At 36.9% G+C, this 19,696-nt stretch overlaps 1 protein-coding gene across 6 annotated transcripts in view; it reads left to right on the top strand.

The window, feature by feature from the left end:
* TLCD4 (TLC domain containing 4) overlaps positions 1-19,322 on the top strand; it is a 42,558-nt gene extending 23,236 nt beyond the window's left edge. For all 6 annotated transcript variants that reach the window (XM_065071118.1, XM_005498754.3, XM_065071115.1 and 3 more), the window contains 5 exons: positions 1,741-1,830; positions 6,009-6,067; positions 7,911-8,005; positions 9,996-10,069; positions 12,813-19,322. In XM_065071118.1, coding sequence (XP_064927190.1) covers positions 1,741-1,830; positions 6,009-6,067; positions 7,911-8,005; positions 9,996-10,069; positions 12,813-13,128 — 634 coding nt within the window. In that variant the 3' untranslated portion in view covers positions 13,129-19,322. The remainder of the gene's footprint in view (positions 1-1,740; positions 1,831-6,008; positions 6,068-7,910; positions 8,006-9,995; positions 10,070-12,812) is intronic.
* Positions 19,323-19,696: the final 374 nt, after the last annotated feature.

The following is a 19,696-nucleotide window of genomic DNA, read 5'->3' as shown; positions in this document are numbered from 1 at the left end:
TTTGTTTAAAAAGGGAAGCAAAGTTCCTAGCTCTCTTTTAATTCTGTGTTGCAAGAGTAGATATTTTAATTAAGCTATTAATTATAATTAAAATTCCGATAATTAAATTTTCTTCCTTTGTTTAAAAAAAAAAAGACAAAAAAAAAAGCAACCTGTGCAATAATGGTTAGTAAAAGTTCTCATCAGTCTTCCTACATTTGACTTTTCATATTATATTAATCTCCATTCCTTTTTTTTTTTATTGAACACTATTGAAAAAACTGCTGGAAATATCATGGTGACACTCTTTAAACAAATTGTAAATAGAGATTTCTTCTATGAAAAGTTACAGAATCTTCTAATTCCAATAGACAATAATAAAACCTCTGGCAAGAGGCTGGGGATTATAACCTACGCTTTCTTTGCAGAGTCTTCCACAGGAAATAAGGCGTTTAGTTAAAATCTTGCATGGTAGAGTTTAGACTCCTGAGAGTGACTAATGCACGTTTAAAATATTAATACTTTCCAAATACATGCATTCAGCATGTACAAAGACAAGACTAATAACAAACAGCATCTATTTCTATACATTTGTGTGCATATCATTAATGCTGTGAGTGCAAAGGTGTTTCCAATCACACAGCATCTAAGTTAGAGTTCTCATCTTTCAAATTGTATCCCTGATTCATTAGAGCTATTTTGGCACCTAGTATTTTTTCTTCCTAGTCCCACTTGGGAAGTGGGAAAGCAGACGGTAGCTACACAGAATGAGATGCAGATTATAGTAGTGTTAAACCCATGGCTAGAGGGACAAGGTTACATGTTTTGGACCTGTGCCCGTTGCATTGTTCTACCTTCCAAGAATACGTGTGGACTCAAAAGGGCAGGACTGACCCTGACTGTGCTGGCAGAAACCCTGCGGGGCCTCTCTCAATAGGTAATTCTCTTTAAGGGCTTGTTAACATTCAGAGTTTATCTACAGTGTGCATGCAGCCTGTATGCTTGAGACTGGTGTCTTGGGGAAAAAAAGTGTATAGTACCCAAGTATGGACAAGGCAGCTCTGATTGCTGTGACTTTATACAGGACAAGAGGAGCATAAAGTAAAGTAAAGCTGCAAGCTGGTAGTTCATGTGAACCTGTGGCTTTTATACCTCAGATACTTGGCTACAACCTTTTCTTATTAAAGTTTTCTCTTTGAAAACCAGAATCTACATGAAATGTGCTAGAAATTCTTTCTGAAAATGTCATTGATAGGATTCTTCATTTAATACCCCTCTTTTCAAAACCTGAACTTGGCAGACGTATTGTGGGTCATCTATTAATTTGGTGCCTGATAGAACAGAGAAGCCTCTTGCTGCAGGACTCGTGGGCCGATGTGAATATGAAATGTATGCACAGATTTTCCAGAAAATGGGACAACTCAATAAATATTTGTTAGAGAATTGGACGTCATGCTGTCTTTGAGGATTCATTAGTATATAGGACAATTGGGGGAAAACATAGATCTCAATTACTTTAAGACCCTGTTTAACATCCCCACCACCCTGCTCCAAATCTAATAAAGAGATTCCTTCTTTTTGACTGTTTTTTCCCATCTGTCATTGTGTAAGTGATTAGATGTAGCATAAAGGAGAGATGATTGTCTTCCACAGACGTATCTGGGTGCAGTTGAAAATGTCCTTGGAAACATCCTACCTTAAGCACAGTATATGAAGTTGTGAATGGCATTACCTCCTTGTGACTGTGATCTCTCTTTTCAGGACAGTGTCCACATTCCACGCCTTGGTGGTTGGTGGATTTTGCCTGTACATTTTGTTGTACGATGATGCTGTTAATGCTGACCACCTCTGGTAAGGCATGTTATGTATATGTTATATTTACACAATAAAACCACATAATTGAGAAGGAAAAATATAATCATGCAGTGTATTAGTTACTGAAATAATCGTTCCATTTCCCTTAAAATATGCAGTTGTGATATGTCCATTTTAATGTATGTACTATTTAATAATTCCAAATTATTTTGTCAGTATTAATGTCATAGTACATTGTGGCTCTGTGAAGTGGAATAGATAAAATATAAGCAATTGATTTGAAATAGCGTATTAAATTACTAAAGCATAGAACCAAGAGTGTAACTGAAAGTCTGCGTGACTGAAACTATGCTCTTTACTGTAATAATTTTAATGTGAAATTGAAATGCTGTTACAGGTCTGGAAAGTGTGTGTGTGAGAAAGAGCTGGAAAAGCCTATTATGTGTATAAAATACATATGTCTAAATTGATAAAATAAGATGTTTATATTTCTACCTGCCATAAAGGTTCTATGAATCTTTGTTTTAAAAAAATATGAAAGTCTCAAGTACTGTCTTCCATTTAATAAATGGACTTCTAGTATTTTCTCTAGCTAACAAAATATTCTATACTAGGCTTGTGTTTTCTTGATTTCTAGTTACATTGTTTCACACTTTTTTGAGGGAGCAGGAACAAGATGGCTTTGTTTCAGTTGAATTAATTACAGATCGCTACTGGTGTTTTGAATTGTCACTCATCATCCTCTGGAACCCTTTCTCTGTAGAAGGAAGCACACATATTTTTCCTGAAGACTAAATATTTTAAGTTTCATTTCATATTTCTGTCATAGACTGTTGTTTTTAGCCTTGTCAAAGGACCACACTGAGTCAATTTAAACTCACATAACATCTGATGCTTGTTCTGCTCTTTTGATGTCATAAATTAATGACAGTGAAGTGTGAACTAGAACGGATTGGGTGCTTGAAGTGCTCTGCCACTAACTTATGTGGCTTTAATAAATGTGACACTAATTCATAACACAAATGTAGGTAACATTGGCCTCTTCTGTATATAGTGATATATGATTAAATAGTTGGCTGTTTTGGATTTTCTTTCATTGCATTCTGGTATCTTTAGAGAGTCCAAGTATCCTAAATGAATAGCTTGTGAGATCTGTTAACCATGTTGAAAAGCAGCATGTTATTATAACTCTGTGTGTGTTGTGGTAAGCTTTATAAGATAGAAGCTTTTATCCTGCTTTGAATAGACCTTGTTCTAAACAGTACAAAAGAAGTCTTGAATGGCAGGAATAAAAATCTCTTGGTGATGATAAGTAAATAGTGTTTTCACATTTACCGAATTTTCCTGGTATAATTCCAGAAAAAAATTAAATTAAGCAGAAATCAAATGACTTTTTGTTCTTAAGTTTGAGAAAAGTTATTTTAGATATTTCTGAATACTATATTGAAAACTTAATCTTGCTTATGGAGCCTTAGCATCCTAGATTATGTAAAAACATTAAATCTTAAAAGAAAAAAAAATCTATCTGCCTTTGGGAGATTTTTTTTCTGTATTTCTATTTTTGCTTCTAAATAGTTTCTTCTGTTTAGATATGTTTCCAATGATTGCTGTCAGTGGTTTTACATTTGGTTCTACGTTTGGTAGAGCAAAGAAAACTTTATATTTAAAAATCAACTGGGAGTATATCTAATCTGTGTGCTTTAAATCAAATCTTCAGGTTCCTTTCATGGCAGTATTGCTGTAAATTGTTTCTCGGTCAAAATTATCTTAATGGTTTTCAGGAATTTGTCAATTAGACGTGCGCAGAACAATCTAGATGTGGAAATCAGTATTTTTAGTTACTAAACCAATAATTTAAAAATGTGTGAAGTATCATTTAATGTATCTAAAACAGTTTCAATGATTAGAATTCATGTTCACACAAGTGATTAAGTGCAAAGGCAAACCAAACATAATATTGCCTATGGCTTTACAAGTACTTGTATGCAGCCTGCAAATAAAATACAGCCAGTGAAGCCAGGATTGTTGGGTGGTTTCCTCAGAATTTGCAGCTGTATATTTTCTAAGGCTGACCTTTTACATTAGATTGTTCAGGCTAGCATTAGTTTGTGCATTCCCCCACATGTCATATTGGTTCGCAGTACACAGTAATTAAAGCCTTAGCTGACTGTGTAGAGCTTTAACCATTTTTTCCAGACTTTTTTTGTGGCTGTACATTAAATCTTAAGTTGCTTATTATTTTTACATTGCTTCGTAGCTGTATACACATAGTCTTGGTTTTAGTTGAATAAGACTGAAGAGTTAAAGAACAAATGACATGGGAAATGCCAGATAGACTGTTGCAAGGCCTGGAAATCTGATGTCCTTTTGAAATGCAGGCATCAGCTGTAGGACTTGGTCACTGATGGAGGATGCAGGAGCCTTGTATGAAAGATACAAGAAACATTTGTGAATCTAGTTCAGTAGTTAGTAAGTGAATGTAAAGAAGATGTAAACAGTTGAATTAAATTGTAGCTTCGCAGAAGAGCAGGGTTTTTCATATGACTGTCCACAGTCATTACACTTTTTGAAGTCTGACATTTGATTAGCATTTTGTGTGACTCTGTATCTGCAAAGAAGTTTGATGAAAGTCAGTCATGTCAACTTTTGTTTGTTATATCTGCCTGTGCATGCTCACGTGTAATTCATTTGCCACACACACCTCCTTAGCAATCAGAACCCAGGGAACCAATTTCGTATACTCAGTCCTTTGCATCTTCTCTGGAGAAGAATGTGAAGGTTCTCGAGCGCAGGCTCAATCTTGGTGATCATGTGCTGGAGTATGTTGGGTACACTTACAAGTGTGATTATGATGTTGCTGCAGCTGGGAGCTCGAAGGAAAGGGCTGTACCTATTTAAAGAGTTTCTGCTCGAGTGGTGAGAACACTTCTGTCCTGTCTGTGTGCTGTGTCTAGCTGTGACTTTCAGAAGAACTACACCTAAAGAAGCACTCAGCCCACAACATACATAGCTGAGGAAACCAGGTTTTGAAGCCATGGAAAAGTTTTGCTGCCTCAAGTTGCAGTTGAGAGAGCCCTTGTTGCCAATCTTAAGAGATGGAGTGAGCTCTAGGCTCTCCTTATAACGTTTTTCCTCACCTAATGGCAGAATTCTGGTTTTGTGAGTCCTTCTATTTTCCTGTAAGCTACCCTCTCACTCAGGGAAGCAGTTAGGTTTAGATGCTAAGAAAGCCTTAAAAATTAGTGAACACATTGCAATAATACAGGAAATCTTTTCTGCTGTTTTGTTCAAATAGGATTAAAAAATAATAACCAAGTAATAGCATTTTACTGCTTTCTAGCTCAGTTAGACTTTGTATTGGAGGTGGCTGTAAGCCCAGTTGTGTTCCTTTTTTCTCAAAAGGTTTACAACAAAGATTGCTTTCACAGCTCGTCTGGAGCCATCCACATTTTATAAATCTGTAGACCTATCATTTGCAGCTCAGTTCATACTTACACAAAACATATCTACATTAGATGCACAACTTGGTTTAAAAAAAAAAAAAAAGTAATGATTTTTATGCTGAGGAGAAGAGATTTCCTTACCAAACTTTTCGAAGTAGAAATGCACAGAGGACAGTGGAGGAAAGAACAAATGTTACTTGCTGTAATGTGAATGCTTCCCTTTTTTGTGCTGTATTCACAAGTTTGGGTTGCTTGAACATGCTAGAGGAGCTGAAGTGGTGGGTCTCCTACTAAGAGCTTTGCCTGCTGAATGTTTGACACCAAAAGGGAAGGGACAGAAGGCATGAAACAACTCTGAAAACATTTCTCCTCAAACACTCCTTGGCTTCAAAGAACGGGCAAATAATTTCTTTGTCTCCTTCTACTCCGTTTATCCCCAGAAGCATCCATCCTCTTATGAACAGGAAAAGCTCTTCTGTTTCCAGAGGAGTCAGCTCAGGGTACTTGGTGGGTTTCAGTTCTAGTCTCTAGCAAAGCTCTTGGAGCAGCCTCGACCCCAAGGCAGGGGCTGATCCTGATCAGGGTAGTTAGTAATGTCTTATATCTGGTTAGACAAAGAATCAGGATCTTTCTTAAGTGAATCTCGTAACGCCGTACTCATGGGCCAAAAATAAGGTGACCAGATGGACATCATGTGTTTGATAACTGTATGTCCTTTGCAAATTACCTTGTTATAAAGGCTATAACTGTGTATTTTTGGTGTGTTTACAGGGGTGACCCTTCAATTGTGAAACTGAATATTGCTATTACCACAGGCTACCTCATTTCTGGTAATTATGCAATGTGTATATAACACAACCTGTATATTTACATTGAGTTGCTATGCCTAGGTATTTATACAATGCTTGGAGATGTGATATGTACATACAATACAGTTTCTACTGTGGCTTTTAAAATTGCTAATGGAGTTGTGGGTTGTGGTGAAATCAGAGGATCTTGCCAGTGGATATGAAAGATGGAATGATACCTCCCCAAGCACTGGGGAAATGCCTCTCTGTGGCTTGATGGTTTGATACACAACCACCAACTCCAGCTCAGTTTGTCCTTAAGCCGGTTGAGAAGGTGCTAAAGCAGTGCCATTCACTCCCTTCAGGGTGTCTATAGCCCATAGCTCTTTTATATATTTCTTCTTGTGACCTAAGAATCTTGGCAGAGGAATTTTAGTAAACCTCAATACAAACTGAGGGAAATAACAACTTAGGATCCTGCCCATCCACCTTTTGGTCTCACTTTAAGACAAAAATGAGTGATGTATAAAACATGGAAATTTTAAAGTGTTTTCTTGGTATGGCATTTACCACTGCATATGTTTTGTGTTCTTAGTTATTTATTAACTGAAGTTAGCATGGGGAATTTGCTATTATAGAAAATGTTTTTTGAGCTTTCTTTTATGGTGTGTGGGGATAATACTGACTTATCAAAGCAAAAACTTGGTGTGACTTGGACTATTTTCAGGGAAAACTCCTCATGTTAAGATGGTCAGAGACTGGGCTGTGGACCTGACTGTCTCTCAAAGTAGATTTCTCACCACAGTGGAACTGACAATCTGATGATGAGCACACTCAGTTAAATTGTGGGTTAGTTTAAGTATCTGTTTTTTCCATAAGAACTTCAGCGCCCATGTTGAAATGCATTAGTATCTTTTTTTGGATAATTATGCATTAGACTTTCATTATGAATTAATGAATGCCTTTGAACGGAGACCTGAACCTGGCCACTTGTTCTCTCTCATGTCCTTATATAGTTAATGTTTAATTAATAGGAAGTGGAATAGCTCTGTCAGGTGAGATAGAGTCCTGCCTGAGGACAGCTAATATAAAAGAGATCAAGGCACTTACTGGAGATACAAAAGGCACAGGGGTACAGTCTTTGATTTGGAACTTTGGTTGCTAATATTCCAGTCCAAAGCACTCATTTGGAGAAAGTAGGAGCAGAAGCTGATTGTTCAAATAAAGAAAAGTAAGTCTTCTGAAATCTCAGACCATCACAGGAGGAGGAACTTTTCTTTCAGAGCTTTCCTTATAACTTTAATTCAGGTCCACTATATTGTTTTGTAGTAATTGGAAAATTTTTATTAAATGAAGCAAACATGCTTCTCATTCCAAGTGCCACTTGCAAAATATTTTTGGTAAATGGTTCCCTGTTTGCTAATAGAACTACTTTTTGATTCAAAAGTTCCCCAGAATAGCAGAATAGATCCCTTCATTTATTGCATGTATTTGTATATTTGCTATGCCCAGTGTAGCCCCTTCTCCTTTTTTTTCTTGGTCACTTGTTTGAAACGTTTGGGTTCATAAGCATGAAGTCTTGCTATGAGATTCAGAATCTGCTTTTTCCATCCAAAATATTTCAGCTAAAGCTGTTGCCTCTCTACTTTCATTGATGTGGAAATTGATAATTCATGGCAACTGTTGGAAGAATACAGTTGCTTGACGCTTCGATTAAAGTCAAGTCTTTAGCATAAAGATGCTCTCTTCAGAGACAGTTAATTCAGAGTGTTTCTACTGATGCCATATATTGGCATTTATGCCTCTAAAACTTAGAGAAACACTATTCGGAGGTCAATGGTAGTATACTAAATTGTTCTTTATCATTATTTCTTTTCTCTCGTAGATTTGTTGCTTATTATTTACTACTGGAAGGCAATTGGTGACAAATTTTTTGTAATACATCACTTGGCAGCTCTGTATGCTTACTATTTTGTACTGGTGAGTGCTGTATTTTCCAGTAACATAAGAAGTAGATGGTATTAAAGACAATGCTTTTATAGATCTTACTTGCTTAATGCTTAAAAAATTCTTCCTTTGTTGGTGTATTAGCTTTGTGAAAGGCATAATCATCATTACTTTCTCAGTGGTTTTATCAGCCATTTGTGGTAAGTGCACACTTTTTCAATGTTACAATCCTTCAACAAAGATGTGTAACTTATTTAACTGCTGGAATTAAAACCCTTCTCAGTCTTTGCTGTAGAGAGGCTTTGACAGAGAGGCTTTTCACATGGTTATAGAAAAGTGTTTCAAATAAAACCACGTCTCAATTTAGCTGGAAAATTGGAAGGAAATGGTTTCAAGTGGTTATATTCTGCTTGTGATCCTATTTGCAAGGCAGGTGATCCTTAACTCTGGTCAATGTACTACAGTCAGCTGGGTATATTGTTTTTTTTCCTGGGGTGTGTTTCTTTTTTTTTCCTTTTTCGTGTTGGATTTTACTTTTGTTTTTTAATCTGTTGCGGCACAAACTGATCCTCTGAGACTTCTTGTTTAGGGTTACTTTGGTGGGGAAACAATGGACGATTAACTGTATATATCTATAAATGTCTGTGGCATACATGCATTGAAGGGAAAAGGGGAAGAGAAGGATACTGTTCTAGGATAAAGACTTAGTTACTCACTGCTGTTGCTGGAATTTCTCAAAGATGCCCATGTGACTTGGTAGAAATCCCACTGACCTCCAGAATAATGGTCCTGAATTTCTTCTAAAAAGCTCATTCAGTAAATAAAGAAATCTTTTAAAATACAATTTACTTCATTTACCACACTTCTTTCCCTGCCTACTGTGTGAATCCCAGGCTTACGATGTTAAGTGTTGAGATGCCAGATTACTGTCAGATTTCTTGCATAGTGGTTTAAAGGGAATGAAGTACACTGACAAATACTCTGTTTCAGGTTGAAGATAATTAGATCTACTAATATTATCACAGATTAAAGTGAATTAGAGTTGAATATTGGAGAAGTGAAAATACCGCTACCAAGGCTAATCCCTGATGCAGAAATTTCATTAGTTGTTTCTGGAGTAAATGGAAGAGTAGTGTTAGTGTGACCTTCTTTTAAATCAGTTCTTATTATTTGGATATGGCTCTGCCTGCGGACATCTGTATTACTCTCATTCTCTTATCTTCAGAGAAAGCTACTCATAAGTATCTCGTTTCAAAACTTGCTCTTGGAGGTGGGAGAGGATTTGGTTAAGGACACAGATTTTCCATTTGGCATAGCATGAACTGACATGAAATGCCTGAAGTTGCGGGTGTTGGTGCACGTGGTAGGTCACAGAGGCACCATGACACACACTCCATAGGTTGTTCAGGACACTCACTGACAGTATTTAAAAAAAAATCCTCTGTACTTTGTCACTGGGAGGAAAGCCCTCGGTTACAACGTGCACGGGTGTCACTGTACCTGCAATTTCCTGTACTTTGTCACTGGGAGGAAAGCGCTTGGTTACAACGTGCACGGGTGTCGCTGTACCTGCAGGTATTGGACACGAGTGCAGAAATGACGTGCTGCTCCTGCCCTGTCCCAGGGGGACAGGAGGAAGGGCTTGATGTTTAAACATTGAGAAATCCAAAATATTTACAGTTTTCTTAGACAGTAATAGCGTAATTGTAATTATAACTTATGACTACTTGTGCCAGTCTTCTCTAGCTAGCTTTCCATTGCCAATTAACTGTAAGTCTTTTAAAAATTTATTTAAAGAAAGCACTTACTGACTTGAGATACCTGAAGGACAATTGCAGCTTTTGTAGTAAACCTCATTTCAAAGTGTTAAGGATGTTGGCCACAGCTGGAAAACTCTTATAATTTTTAATAAAGAAGTTGAGACATTGTATCATTCTATGTATACTTGAAGACTTTAATCAAGATTTTATGTCTACATTGTTGATTTTTTTTGTGTGTGTGTCTGTTTTGTTTCGCTAACCAGAGCAAAGGTCTGTTGGCTTATTTTGGAAACTTCCGTCTGCTTGCAGAATTCTCCACTCCTTTTGTCAATCAGCGGTAAGTGGTTAGGGAGTTTTTGCATAACTCTTTTAAATTTTAATCTCTATTATTATTATTTTTGTTAATTCAGAAGTTGTTTTTGTTGTTGAATGTCTGCTGGTAGGGGAAGGCAGTCAGTGCCGTGTCCCGGTGCCCTGGGGAGGGCGGCCTCTGTCCCTGCTCCGCAGCCACCATGGCCCAGCTGGGGACAGGGATGTGCCTCAAGAACAATTCACCTGGGGAGAGGGGCTGTGGTGCAGGGCAGTGCTGCACTCCTCTCCTCTTCCTACACGGTTTTGCACTGGATCGGATCTTTCAGTGTATCAGATGCATATTCCTCACCCGTACTTTTTGGGGTGTATTTCTGCTTTACTGATCCTACGTGTGTGGCATCTGTTTTTTCTTCCAAGTGTCTGGTAGAGGAAGGATAAGATTTGTGAGGCAAATAGGGACTGTAATCCTGCGAACAGGGTATCTTGACTATTACCAATTACTGCATTGTGACTGTAAACTGAAATATTTTATGAGACTGTAACATTCCTCAGATCTCTCAGAATAAAAAAAAAGATTGTGCTGAGATCTCTTCTGAACATTAGCTTGGCAAATTCAACTTATGGGAGGGCAGGGTGGGATAACAAAACTCTCCAGAGGTTGCTTTCAGTTGCCCAGGTAGAGCTGAGTAGGGGTTCATAGTCTAATATAGTGTGTGCTCCATGTGCACAGAGGAACTGAGGAGCAATTTAACACTTCTTTAAATTTATTTTAGTAATACAGGGAAGAAGAGAGGGGAAAAAAAAAAAAAAAGAAGAAAAAATGTTGTATTATATTCTAGGTTTCCATGTTGAAATTCATGTCCTAGTGAATGGCTGTTCTCCCAGCTGACTTCTGCCAAAACAGGATTTCATCCCATGTTTGGGAGGTACCTGTACTGATGCTTACCTTGCAGACTGTGGCGTTAGGAAGTGTTGTGATACATCTGGCTATTAAAAGTAATATAAGTTATACTTTTTAAATGCCTATGGGGAGATCATGTGTCTTTGAATACTGAAATTTCTCAGAAAAACAGAAATTTCTCAGAAAAACAGAAATCACTGTAGGAGATAAAGTCCCTTGCGCTATGGGATGTCATCTCATTAGTCCATGAATGTTTTCTTTTCATTAAATTTGAAGAGAACCAGACCCTTAAGACAGTAAGTAGTGGATAATGATAGTGACTTATGTTTCTTGTTTACATTCTTAGGATTATCAAAATAGCTATTACTAAAATATAAAATGTTATTCTAATCTCAGAGCTGTAGTATTTTCTTTGTATTTCCTGTCTGTGTCGTTAGGGACGTCTAATTGGAGGTTGTCTTCATGCTGAGCATTTAGATCTTTTAATGTTAGTATCAGAATTTATGTAATTAATTGTGAATGGTGGTAGGTAAAATTGTAATTACTGACTTTTTTTTGAGTTTGCTGGGAGAGAGGAGGTTTTAAACAGATGTCCAGTTACCCATGTTGGCACATCACAGTATATTTTAAAACCTTTTTTCATATTACTTTTGGAATCTGCATTGTATATATCAACAAAAGGACAGGCTCTGATTGCTAGTCTGACCAAATACATCAGGTCTCTCTTTTCATCGTCTGGTAAGTGTTGCTGTGGTGAGGTATCCTGCTTCTGCGCTGGACCGCCACCTCCAGTGCCTGGATTTTAATTGTCTCAGTTGCACTCTTAACGAATTCCTGGAGTATTTCTGTTAGAGCCGGATGTCTGGCAAATCTTTTTAGTATATCTGTAATTACCTAGATTGTAATCTGTAGGTAATTAAAGTAAAAATTACTTAAAAAAACAAAAACAAAACAGTTTTAGAACTGCTATTTTGTTAAACAGTTTTATCCTCATATGTTCTTGGAAAATAACTGATTATTCTACTTCCCCATCTGCCATCATGAATACAGTGACTTAAGTAACTTTCCTCTGGTCCTGTCTTTAGCCTGCCATTGTTGCATACATTTTTCCTTGCATTTTTTCTGGTTTGCATGTGAATGATCAAGAATTAGAAGAATGTGTTGTTCCTTTTTCTAGGAGTTCAACCTGCAGGTTCTGTGTGCTGGGCGAAAGATAAGTTATGGCTGTCTACTAAGGAATTAATATGCGACCTTTTTTTAAAGACCAGTTAGGACTCAGTAGTAGTAGTGAGAGAGGGGGGTTTTAGATTTAACTTTTCCAATGTGTAATGTACCTACATGTGACACTGTCCAGTGTCGTTAGCCATGTCTCGTTCTGAAGTTCTGGTTTCAGGCTGAACAGAAGCAGTCAGAAAATCCCAAGTCCGAGACACTGGAAATTGGAGCTCTATCTAGATTATCACACCCAAATACAATGCTAGAATTACTTTCAGGGAAACAGACAGAATTTTAGCTGCCTGTTGGTGCAAACTATAGGAACAAGTAATAAGTTTGCATTTATCATTTTAGAAGAGAATTTTTATTGCATTGTATTGCACAACAGTCACTGAAATTCACACTGGTTGTCAACTGCTTTACAGGGCAAATCAAGATATTTTTACATGTTATTCTGCGGTGTACGGGATATCACACACTTCTTAAGTGGGGGGAAAAATATGCAGCCAAGCAGGAGGATTTGCAACTAAGCCAAAACCCAGTGCAATAATTTAGAAATGATAAAGGAAGAGCAATTAATAAAATTATTAATTAGCGGAAAAAAATCCTTGGCTTCAGGACTGTCTGGTATCTGTGAACGCTTCTTTTGCAGGTGGTTTTTTGAAGTACTGGGATATCCCAAATCTTCGAAGGCCAACATCATCAATGGTGTGCTGATGACAGTTGTGTTCTTCGTGGTGAGGATTGCCGTCATGCCTGTATATTACAGCCACGTAATTTCTTCATTTGGAACAGAAGCTTTCCAGAGATTAGGATTTGCAGCCCAGAGCGCCTGGATTATCTCAAGTTTTGTCCTGGATATTATGAATGTGATGTGGATGGTCAAAATTGCAAAAGGATGCTACAAAGTCATTTGTCTTATTGGACGGGAGGAAGCCAAAACTCATAGAAATGGAAAATCTGACTAGAAGTAGTATGCATAAGATGAAATTTCTGCTATGAAAATAATTAGGGTTCACTGAAGCAGTGCACATTTCTGCCATGGGATGCTCCTCTTAAGGAAACAAGGTATTACCTCTGTACTGACCTTCCTGTCCTCAGCCACACTGCCTGCACACCCAGGGCCACGCTTGGGGGATCCTGTCCCATGAGGAATAGAAGCAAAAGCTCCCACCATTGAGTTCCACGTGTCTGTTCTAAGCGGTTACAAGCTCCTGGAATTAGAAAGGAGCAGACTGGTTCCTTGCTTGTTGTCCACCAGTGTGTTCGAAGTGTTTCACTCAGGTTTCTCAGATTAATGTGTTTTATAAATCCAGTGAATACTGACATCACTCTTTTTCTAGAAAACAAACTCCCCGAACTCCTGATATGGTGCAATTTTCCTGGCACATTTCTATGTTTTCTTCTAGGAATAACAATCAAGATTTAATTCTTGACAACTTTTTAATTTTTTGCAAGAAAAGCTAAAAATTTAGCTTTGATTCTGTGAAGTCTTTTACTGCTTTTTGTTCTGCCTTATATGAATGCAAACCATTTTGGGAAATTTATGAAATAATTTTCTCTAAAATGCTGTATTATAAGACTACATAATATCTTTTAAAATGTTAAAATACTCTGATTTTGATGGGCAGGATTCACTTTTGCTGTGTTAGGTTATATGCAATAGTACATCTTAATCGCCCAAGGAATTTTTTTCATAATATATTAATAGTATGGTAAATTATGTGTGGAAACAGCATCATTCTTATTTGAGTGCTTTTTCCTTTGCTGCTACTACCTTTGAGAAGTGCTAGTACTCTTCTCAGAGTATTTTTAACCCTTAGCTATTTGGATGCAAAGTTTAATTGTAAAGAGAGAAAATTCTTCTGCATATGTGATGTGTAACTTGCAGTAATAATTCTTTTTCTTTTATTGCAGAAATAACACATTTAGTATCAAGCATTGAGTTTTTTTGTTATGTTTTCCTTGTTAATCACATCGGAAATCTGAGGTGTTGGCCAAAACCATTATTGAATTTACTGTGCCAAACTTCTGTAAAGCTGTACGATAATTTTGTAGAATGACAGTTCACTTCTGTAGGCACGTTCTGTTTTTTTAAAAACCATGTATTTGTCAAGAGATACTCTGTTCCTTATTCTGCAAACTTAAATGCTTGGAGGACATCAGAGAGGAATCTTATGATCTAGGAATAGTCTAGTATCTAATATATATTTTTTCATTTATTTTTAAATGATTGTCCAGAGCTGTGTTTGTGTGTAGTTTGGTTTTGTTTTGCTTACTTTAAACCGTATCTGAATTGGGACCGATTGAATTCTGGGTTTGTTCTGTTTTGTTGACATTACTCGTTATTTGTTATCCCTTCTGGTAAGGCGTGCTAAAAGCATCCATATTCACTCAGTGCTTCCCTACACATCCCGATTACTGTAGCAGACTGTTTAAGCAGTTTGTTTTTAAACAAAAAGATAAAATATTTACCGTGTGTAGGATAAGTGGTTTTCCTGCAGCACAGCGGCTGACACGGGCTGTCCCCTCTGCAGTGGGGCCGCGGGTGCCCTTGTCCCAGGGTGAGGGATGTGGCCTTCCCATCCCCCAGCACTCGGAGGTCTGTGACACCCCAGGGGAGGCTGAACTGCCCAATGACAGTGGTGGCCGCTTTAGTTCCCCAGGTGAAATGACACCAGGACTGTTGCTTGGGCCGGCGTCACGCGTGCTTTGTTAAGCCCAGTCCCACTGCGCGCCTGGGCCGGCTTGTTCCCAAACCGTTTCCCAGTCCTGCCTTGTTAAGGGAGATATCAAGGATCATTAATACTTCTATTTTTTTTACTCTGTGTTTATTAATACTTCTCAGGCCTGCAGACAAAGGTTCTGTTTATGCTGTGGGGAAGTCAGCGATTAATTTGTTGAGCTGTACAATTTGGGTGAGCGTGGTACCTTCCGTGGGTACCAGTAAATCCATCACCTTGGAGAGCTGATCCGTTGACCTCTGTGCTGAAAGGAACAGACCCCTTTTGTACTCATTTGCAGAACCTGGTCTCTTTTAAAGTAGTGATTTCAGTGTATCTAATGCAAAATCTAGGCTACAGGTTCGATGTTTCTATCACCTTTATGATTTAAAGGTGCATGCAAAATACTTTTTTCTTGTTCTTTTTAAGTCATTAGATCAGGGAATCATTTTGTAATAGCTTGTTCCTTTCTAAAATTTTAAATAGAGTAAATTCGAACAATTTGGAGAATGCGTTTGAAAGTAGAAATCTGTGTTTATTTGAGAAGTAGGATGAAAAACATTGATAAGATGGATGATTTGGAGCAATTCTTAATGTGATAACTCTTGTAAACTTTTTGAAATTCATCCCTTCCTAGCACTGATCTTGAACTCCCCCCCACCCCGTGGGGAACATTAATTAAAATGATCCATTTCCTTCACTTCTGGATAGACTTGTGTCTGATGGAGGGGGAGAGAAAACCTAAGTCAAGCTATAATAAAATTATGTTAAAACTAGACTGAAAACAAACAAAAAAGCTCCTACATAATACACTCTGGGCAACAATCCATAATGGAAGAGTAGTGGGATAATTATTTTAAAACATGTAATATTTTGGATTGCTGTACAAAATTAATGTAATTAAAACAATATTTTGCAATGCATTAGGTTTAAATTTTCTATTTTTTTCATGCATTGCAGTTATGTCCTGATGCATCTACTATGTGTCAGAAGAAAACTTTATAATGAAAAAAGTGATTAATACTTATGTATTCAGCAAGGACTGTAGTAAACAGTCTGCAAAGTTGTGATGTACTGAATACATTAGTATAGGGCATTGTTTACCTGCCATTACAAGCTTATAATACAGCAAATTAGATAGCTGTGGCACCCATTTTTCAATTGCACTTTATTAATTTAAAAACTGTGGTGAAATAGTGATGAAATTTAATGTTGCAACTTGTGTCTTTGCTTTTTTATGCAAGAAAGTAGAAGCATGATAAGTAGCATAATAACAAATGCTACCTTTAGAATGTATTATTATCTTATTAGTGGCTTAAAACTTGTATTTTTAACCAATGCATTGTCTAGTGTAAAAGCAGACTCTTGGTATGTCACCAGGTGTCTTTGCCATGGACACATCAAATGGAAGGAGTTAATCGTGTAAAAAACATTCAGATATCTTGTTTTTCTTTTCTTTTACACTCTTTAGTAGCAGGCGATGTAAAATTAGCACGATGGTCATGGGAAAGTCTATTTGTACTGCTAAGGCTGGATATAGGAATGCAAGTTTCCCTTTTTTATGGCTTAACTTTTTCCATCAAAAGATGAGTAAATATCACTTTCAGAAATACTACAGGGGAATTGGTAGGTGAAGTTTTGCATTTATAATTGATTTGTGGATACAGTTCTTGCACAAAGGAAGCGTACTTCAAATATTCATTTTCTCGGTGAGTGTTCCAGTGGATTTCAATGAAGTCGAGAGCCTTACACTACAGAGATGCTTTATGGGTTGTCTGTGTGCATTCTTCAGTGGTAAGAATTACATCTCTGAAGCCTACTCTACCTCTATAAATATGTGCTATCTTGGGTGAGCTCCATAGTTTAATAACTTAACTGCTTAAAAAATAGAATCTGTCAAATAATGAAAAATATCCTATGCACAGGAAAATGAGGGGAGCTGACTTTATATATAAATTCTTACCAATTCTAAATTTTGTATTGAACTTTATTAGAAATTACATTAATTACAGTGTCTGGAAGATAGTGACTTTCATCTTAGAAGATTATGGGAGAAGATTACTCATATTGCAAAACTACCGTTAACCTAGCGGTAAAAGCTTACACAAGTGAGCAAATGTGTTCTGGCAGGTTTAAAGAGGAGAGGTGGAATAGACAGAACACACGTGTAGAGACCCAGGTGTCTTCTGCTGCTGTGGCTGGAACTACAGACTGATACGTAGCAGAAAGGTTTAGGTACTTCTGTATCTCTGTTCACAGTGGAAAACAAAACTTTAACACTTTCAAGCTCCATAAAATGAGTTATCGGTTGTAGATTGCTGTATGTTGAGGACTTTTTCTCATGGACTTACGTGTGTTTTAAGTATATGTACCTACAAGCTGTCCATAAAAGATAATTTAATAGAGAAGTTTGTAAAATTGTTTTGTGATGCTTGTGCTGAGCCATTTGGAGGAAAATAAAGGGCTGTTTGACAATTACTCCAGCTTAGGATCTGGTGCAGTGTTAGCTGCTGGTGAAAGCCATCGATAAAGCAAATAGAAAGAGACTAGAATTTTCAGATGAAAAAATGCAAGTGTGGGAGACTTTGACAGCCCTCTTTCATATTTTAATAGCCTACTGTACAACATCCTTATCTGGCTACAAGGAACTTCATGAGGAAGGATTTGTTCCTGATGGAGTGTCTCTGCCTATGGAACACATTTGACAGCTAGAAAAAGAACAGTAGTTCATTGCTGAGATCCTGACAGCAGGCAAATGGAAAAAGTGATCAATACGTATGAACTTTAATGTTCATCCAAACCTGGGTAAAGTCTCTTTGTTGAACAGATGACGGCCTTAGGATTTTCTGAAAGCAACTTGAAGGTTCTTTTTATAGTAGAGGAAATGAAAGCTGTGCTGCTTGGGATGTTGAGAGATGTGGGATTAAGCATTGAATCACACTTTCAGGTAGTAACACTTGGTGAGGTTTCTTACCCATTACAAATCTCTACTAGCTACCTCCTTTGACATTCTTGCCCTGTTTATAACCACCAAGCACTTTATAGCTCAGTGAAGAATGGAAGGTAGCTACAAAGAATAAATTGTATTGTTTGGTATAAGAAATATTTTGGCAAAATTTCTTTTGTGATCAGTTTCATTGTGTGTTCTCCTGCACTGAGAGGGCATCTAATTATAACACTGTATTTCAATTTTTAATCTAGTTGTAAAGGAAATGTCTTTAAGAGAGTGAACTATGAAGAGTTCAACATGGCTTGGTATCAACCATAAAATGATTGTGTGCTATTTATAACTTCCTACTTATGGAAAGTACAAAAGAAAATAAAATATTTTGTAGTGTATCTTTATTTTTAACCTATATGTGGGATGTCAAACATTGTACTTGTCTTGTGGACAGGCATGCTTTTATGAGCCTATAAGTATTTAAGTATATGAGAATCTGCACCCAGGTGGAACATGTTGCATGTAAATTGTCTTCTAAGTTTTTAAATTTTGGTATTTTAAAGAATTTGCTAGGTTTGAAAGCAACACTTAAATATTAATTCTAAGCTGTAATACAGAACGTAACATTTTTAATGCAATGCGGGATATATTGGTTTTGTTTGTGACTGTATTCCAGTTTCACAAGGCAAATCCATCATATGAATAGGGGGAAAGGAGGAAAAGGGCTAATCGTGAGCTCAGCTATATAATTTGCACACTTAATATGCACACGTTCAAATATCCTGGATTTGCTTCTGGCATGCATATACCAAACAGTGTGTTCTTCAATATCTACAGAAGCTTATATATGTAAAATAATTTGACACAAGCACAGCTAACCTGATATAAAACCAAATTACAAAAACTGTTGGGAACAAAGGAGTTACAAGTTAGGCATAAATAATGGAGCCCGTAATTCAAACAGGTTTACATAATCTTCTGTATAAAAAAAACTTGATAAATATGTCTAACTTACGTGCAGAGCAAGGACAAAAACTGTAGATTTGGCTAGATTGATTTCTGGAAAATCTTGACAATCTGGTTTGCAGTAAATACTAATACTGTCACAAAATGTCAGGATCACACTATTAAATTCAAACAGTGTGGCCTGATTGTAGTAGCAATCCTTACCACGGCACAAGAACTTTGAAATGCAATATAACAATTCTGCAGATCAGTGATAGAAGTAATCAGTCATAATAAGGTGAATGGTTAAGTATTATGGGTTTAAATTTACTTTTTGTTATAAAAACCCTCTGAATTATTTGTTTGCATTTCAGTGATATTGTAAAGCATTTCTGTGTTTTGTTTGAACAGTTTAGGAGCTTGCATAAAATTATATTGGCTGATTTTTTTTTCTTTTTTTTTCCCCCTTTGATATATGCAATAATGTCAATAAGCAATAAATTGCATGTTGTATGCAAAGTATCGGTACTTCATAATAAAGGAAAGGAACACAGTTTCTTGTTTTGTGATTTATTTTTTTTTCTTAATATGGTAAAAGCTTATGTACATCTAATGAATGCATCATGAAAGCACAATTTCCTTTGGGTTCAGTTTGAAAACAACTGGCTTATATGGTATGTTGACGTTTTGTGCTCTATCTTTACAAAAGGGTGGGGAGGGAGTGTGAGTTCTGGGCAACGCTGCTGTTTGGGTGGCTGGACTTTTAAAGGGTGAAGTTCTATGTAGAACATCACTGGGGCCAGATATGTAACAATATATGTTGTGTATTAAGGAAAAACTTATACTGGATAATACAATTATATTGCACTGTATTGTAATACCACATGCTTTGGGACATAAGCTGGACAGTTGTCTGAAGCCTCTAGG

This window comes from Columba livia, chromosome 8 (genome assembly GCF_036013475.1).
Source record: "Columba livia isolate bColLiv1 breed racing homer chromosome 8, bColLiv1.pat.W.v2, whole genome shotgun sequence".
NCBI classification, from domain to species: domain Eukaryota; kingdom Metazoa; phylum Chordata; class Aves; order Columbiformes; family Columbidae; genus Columba; species Columba livia.
The sequence above is the reverse complement of the archived record's forward strand: the minus strand, read 5'-3'. Positions and strand labels throughout refer to the sequence as shown.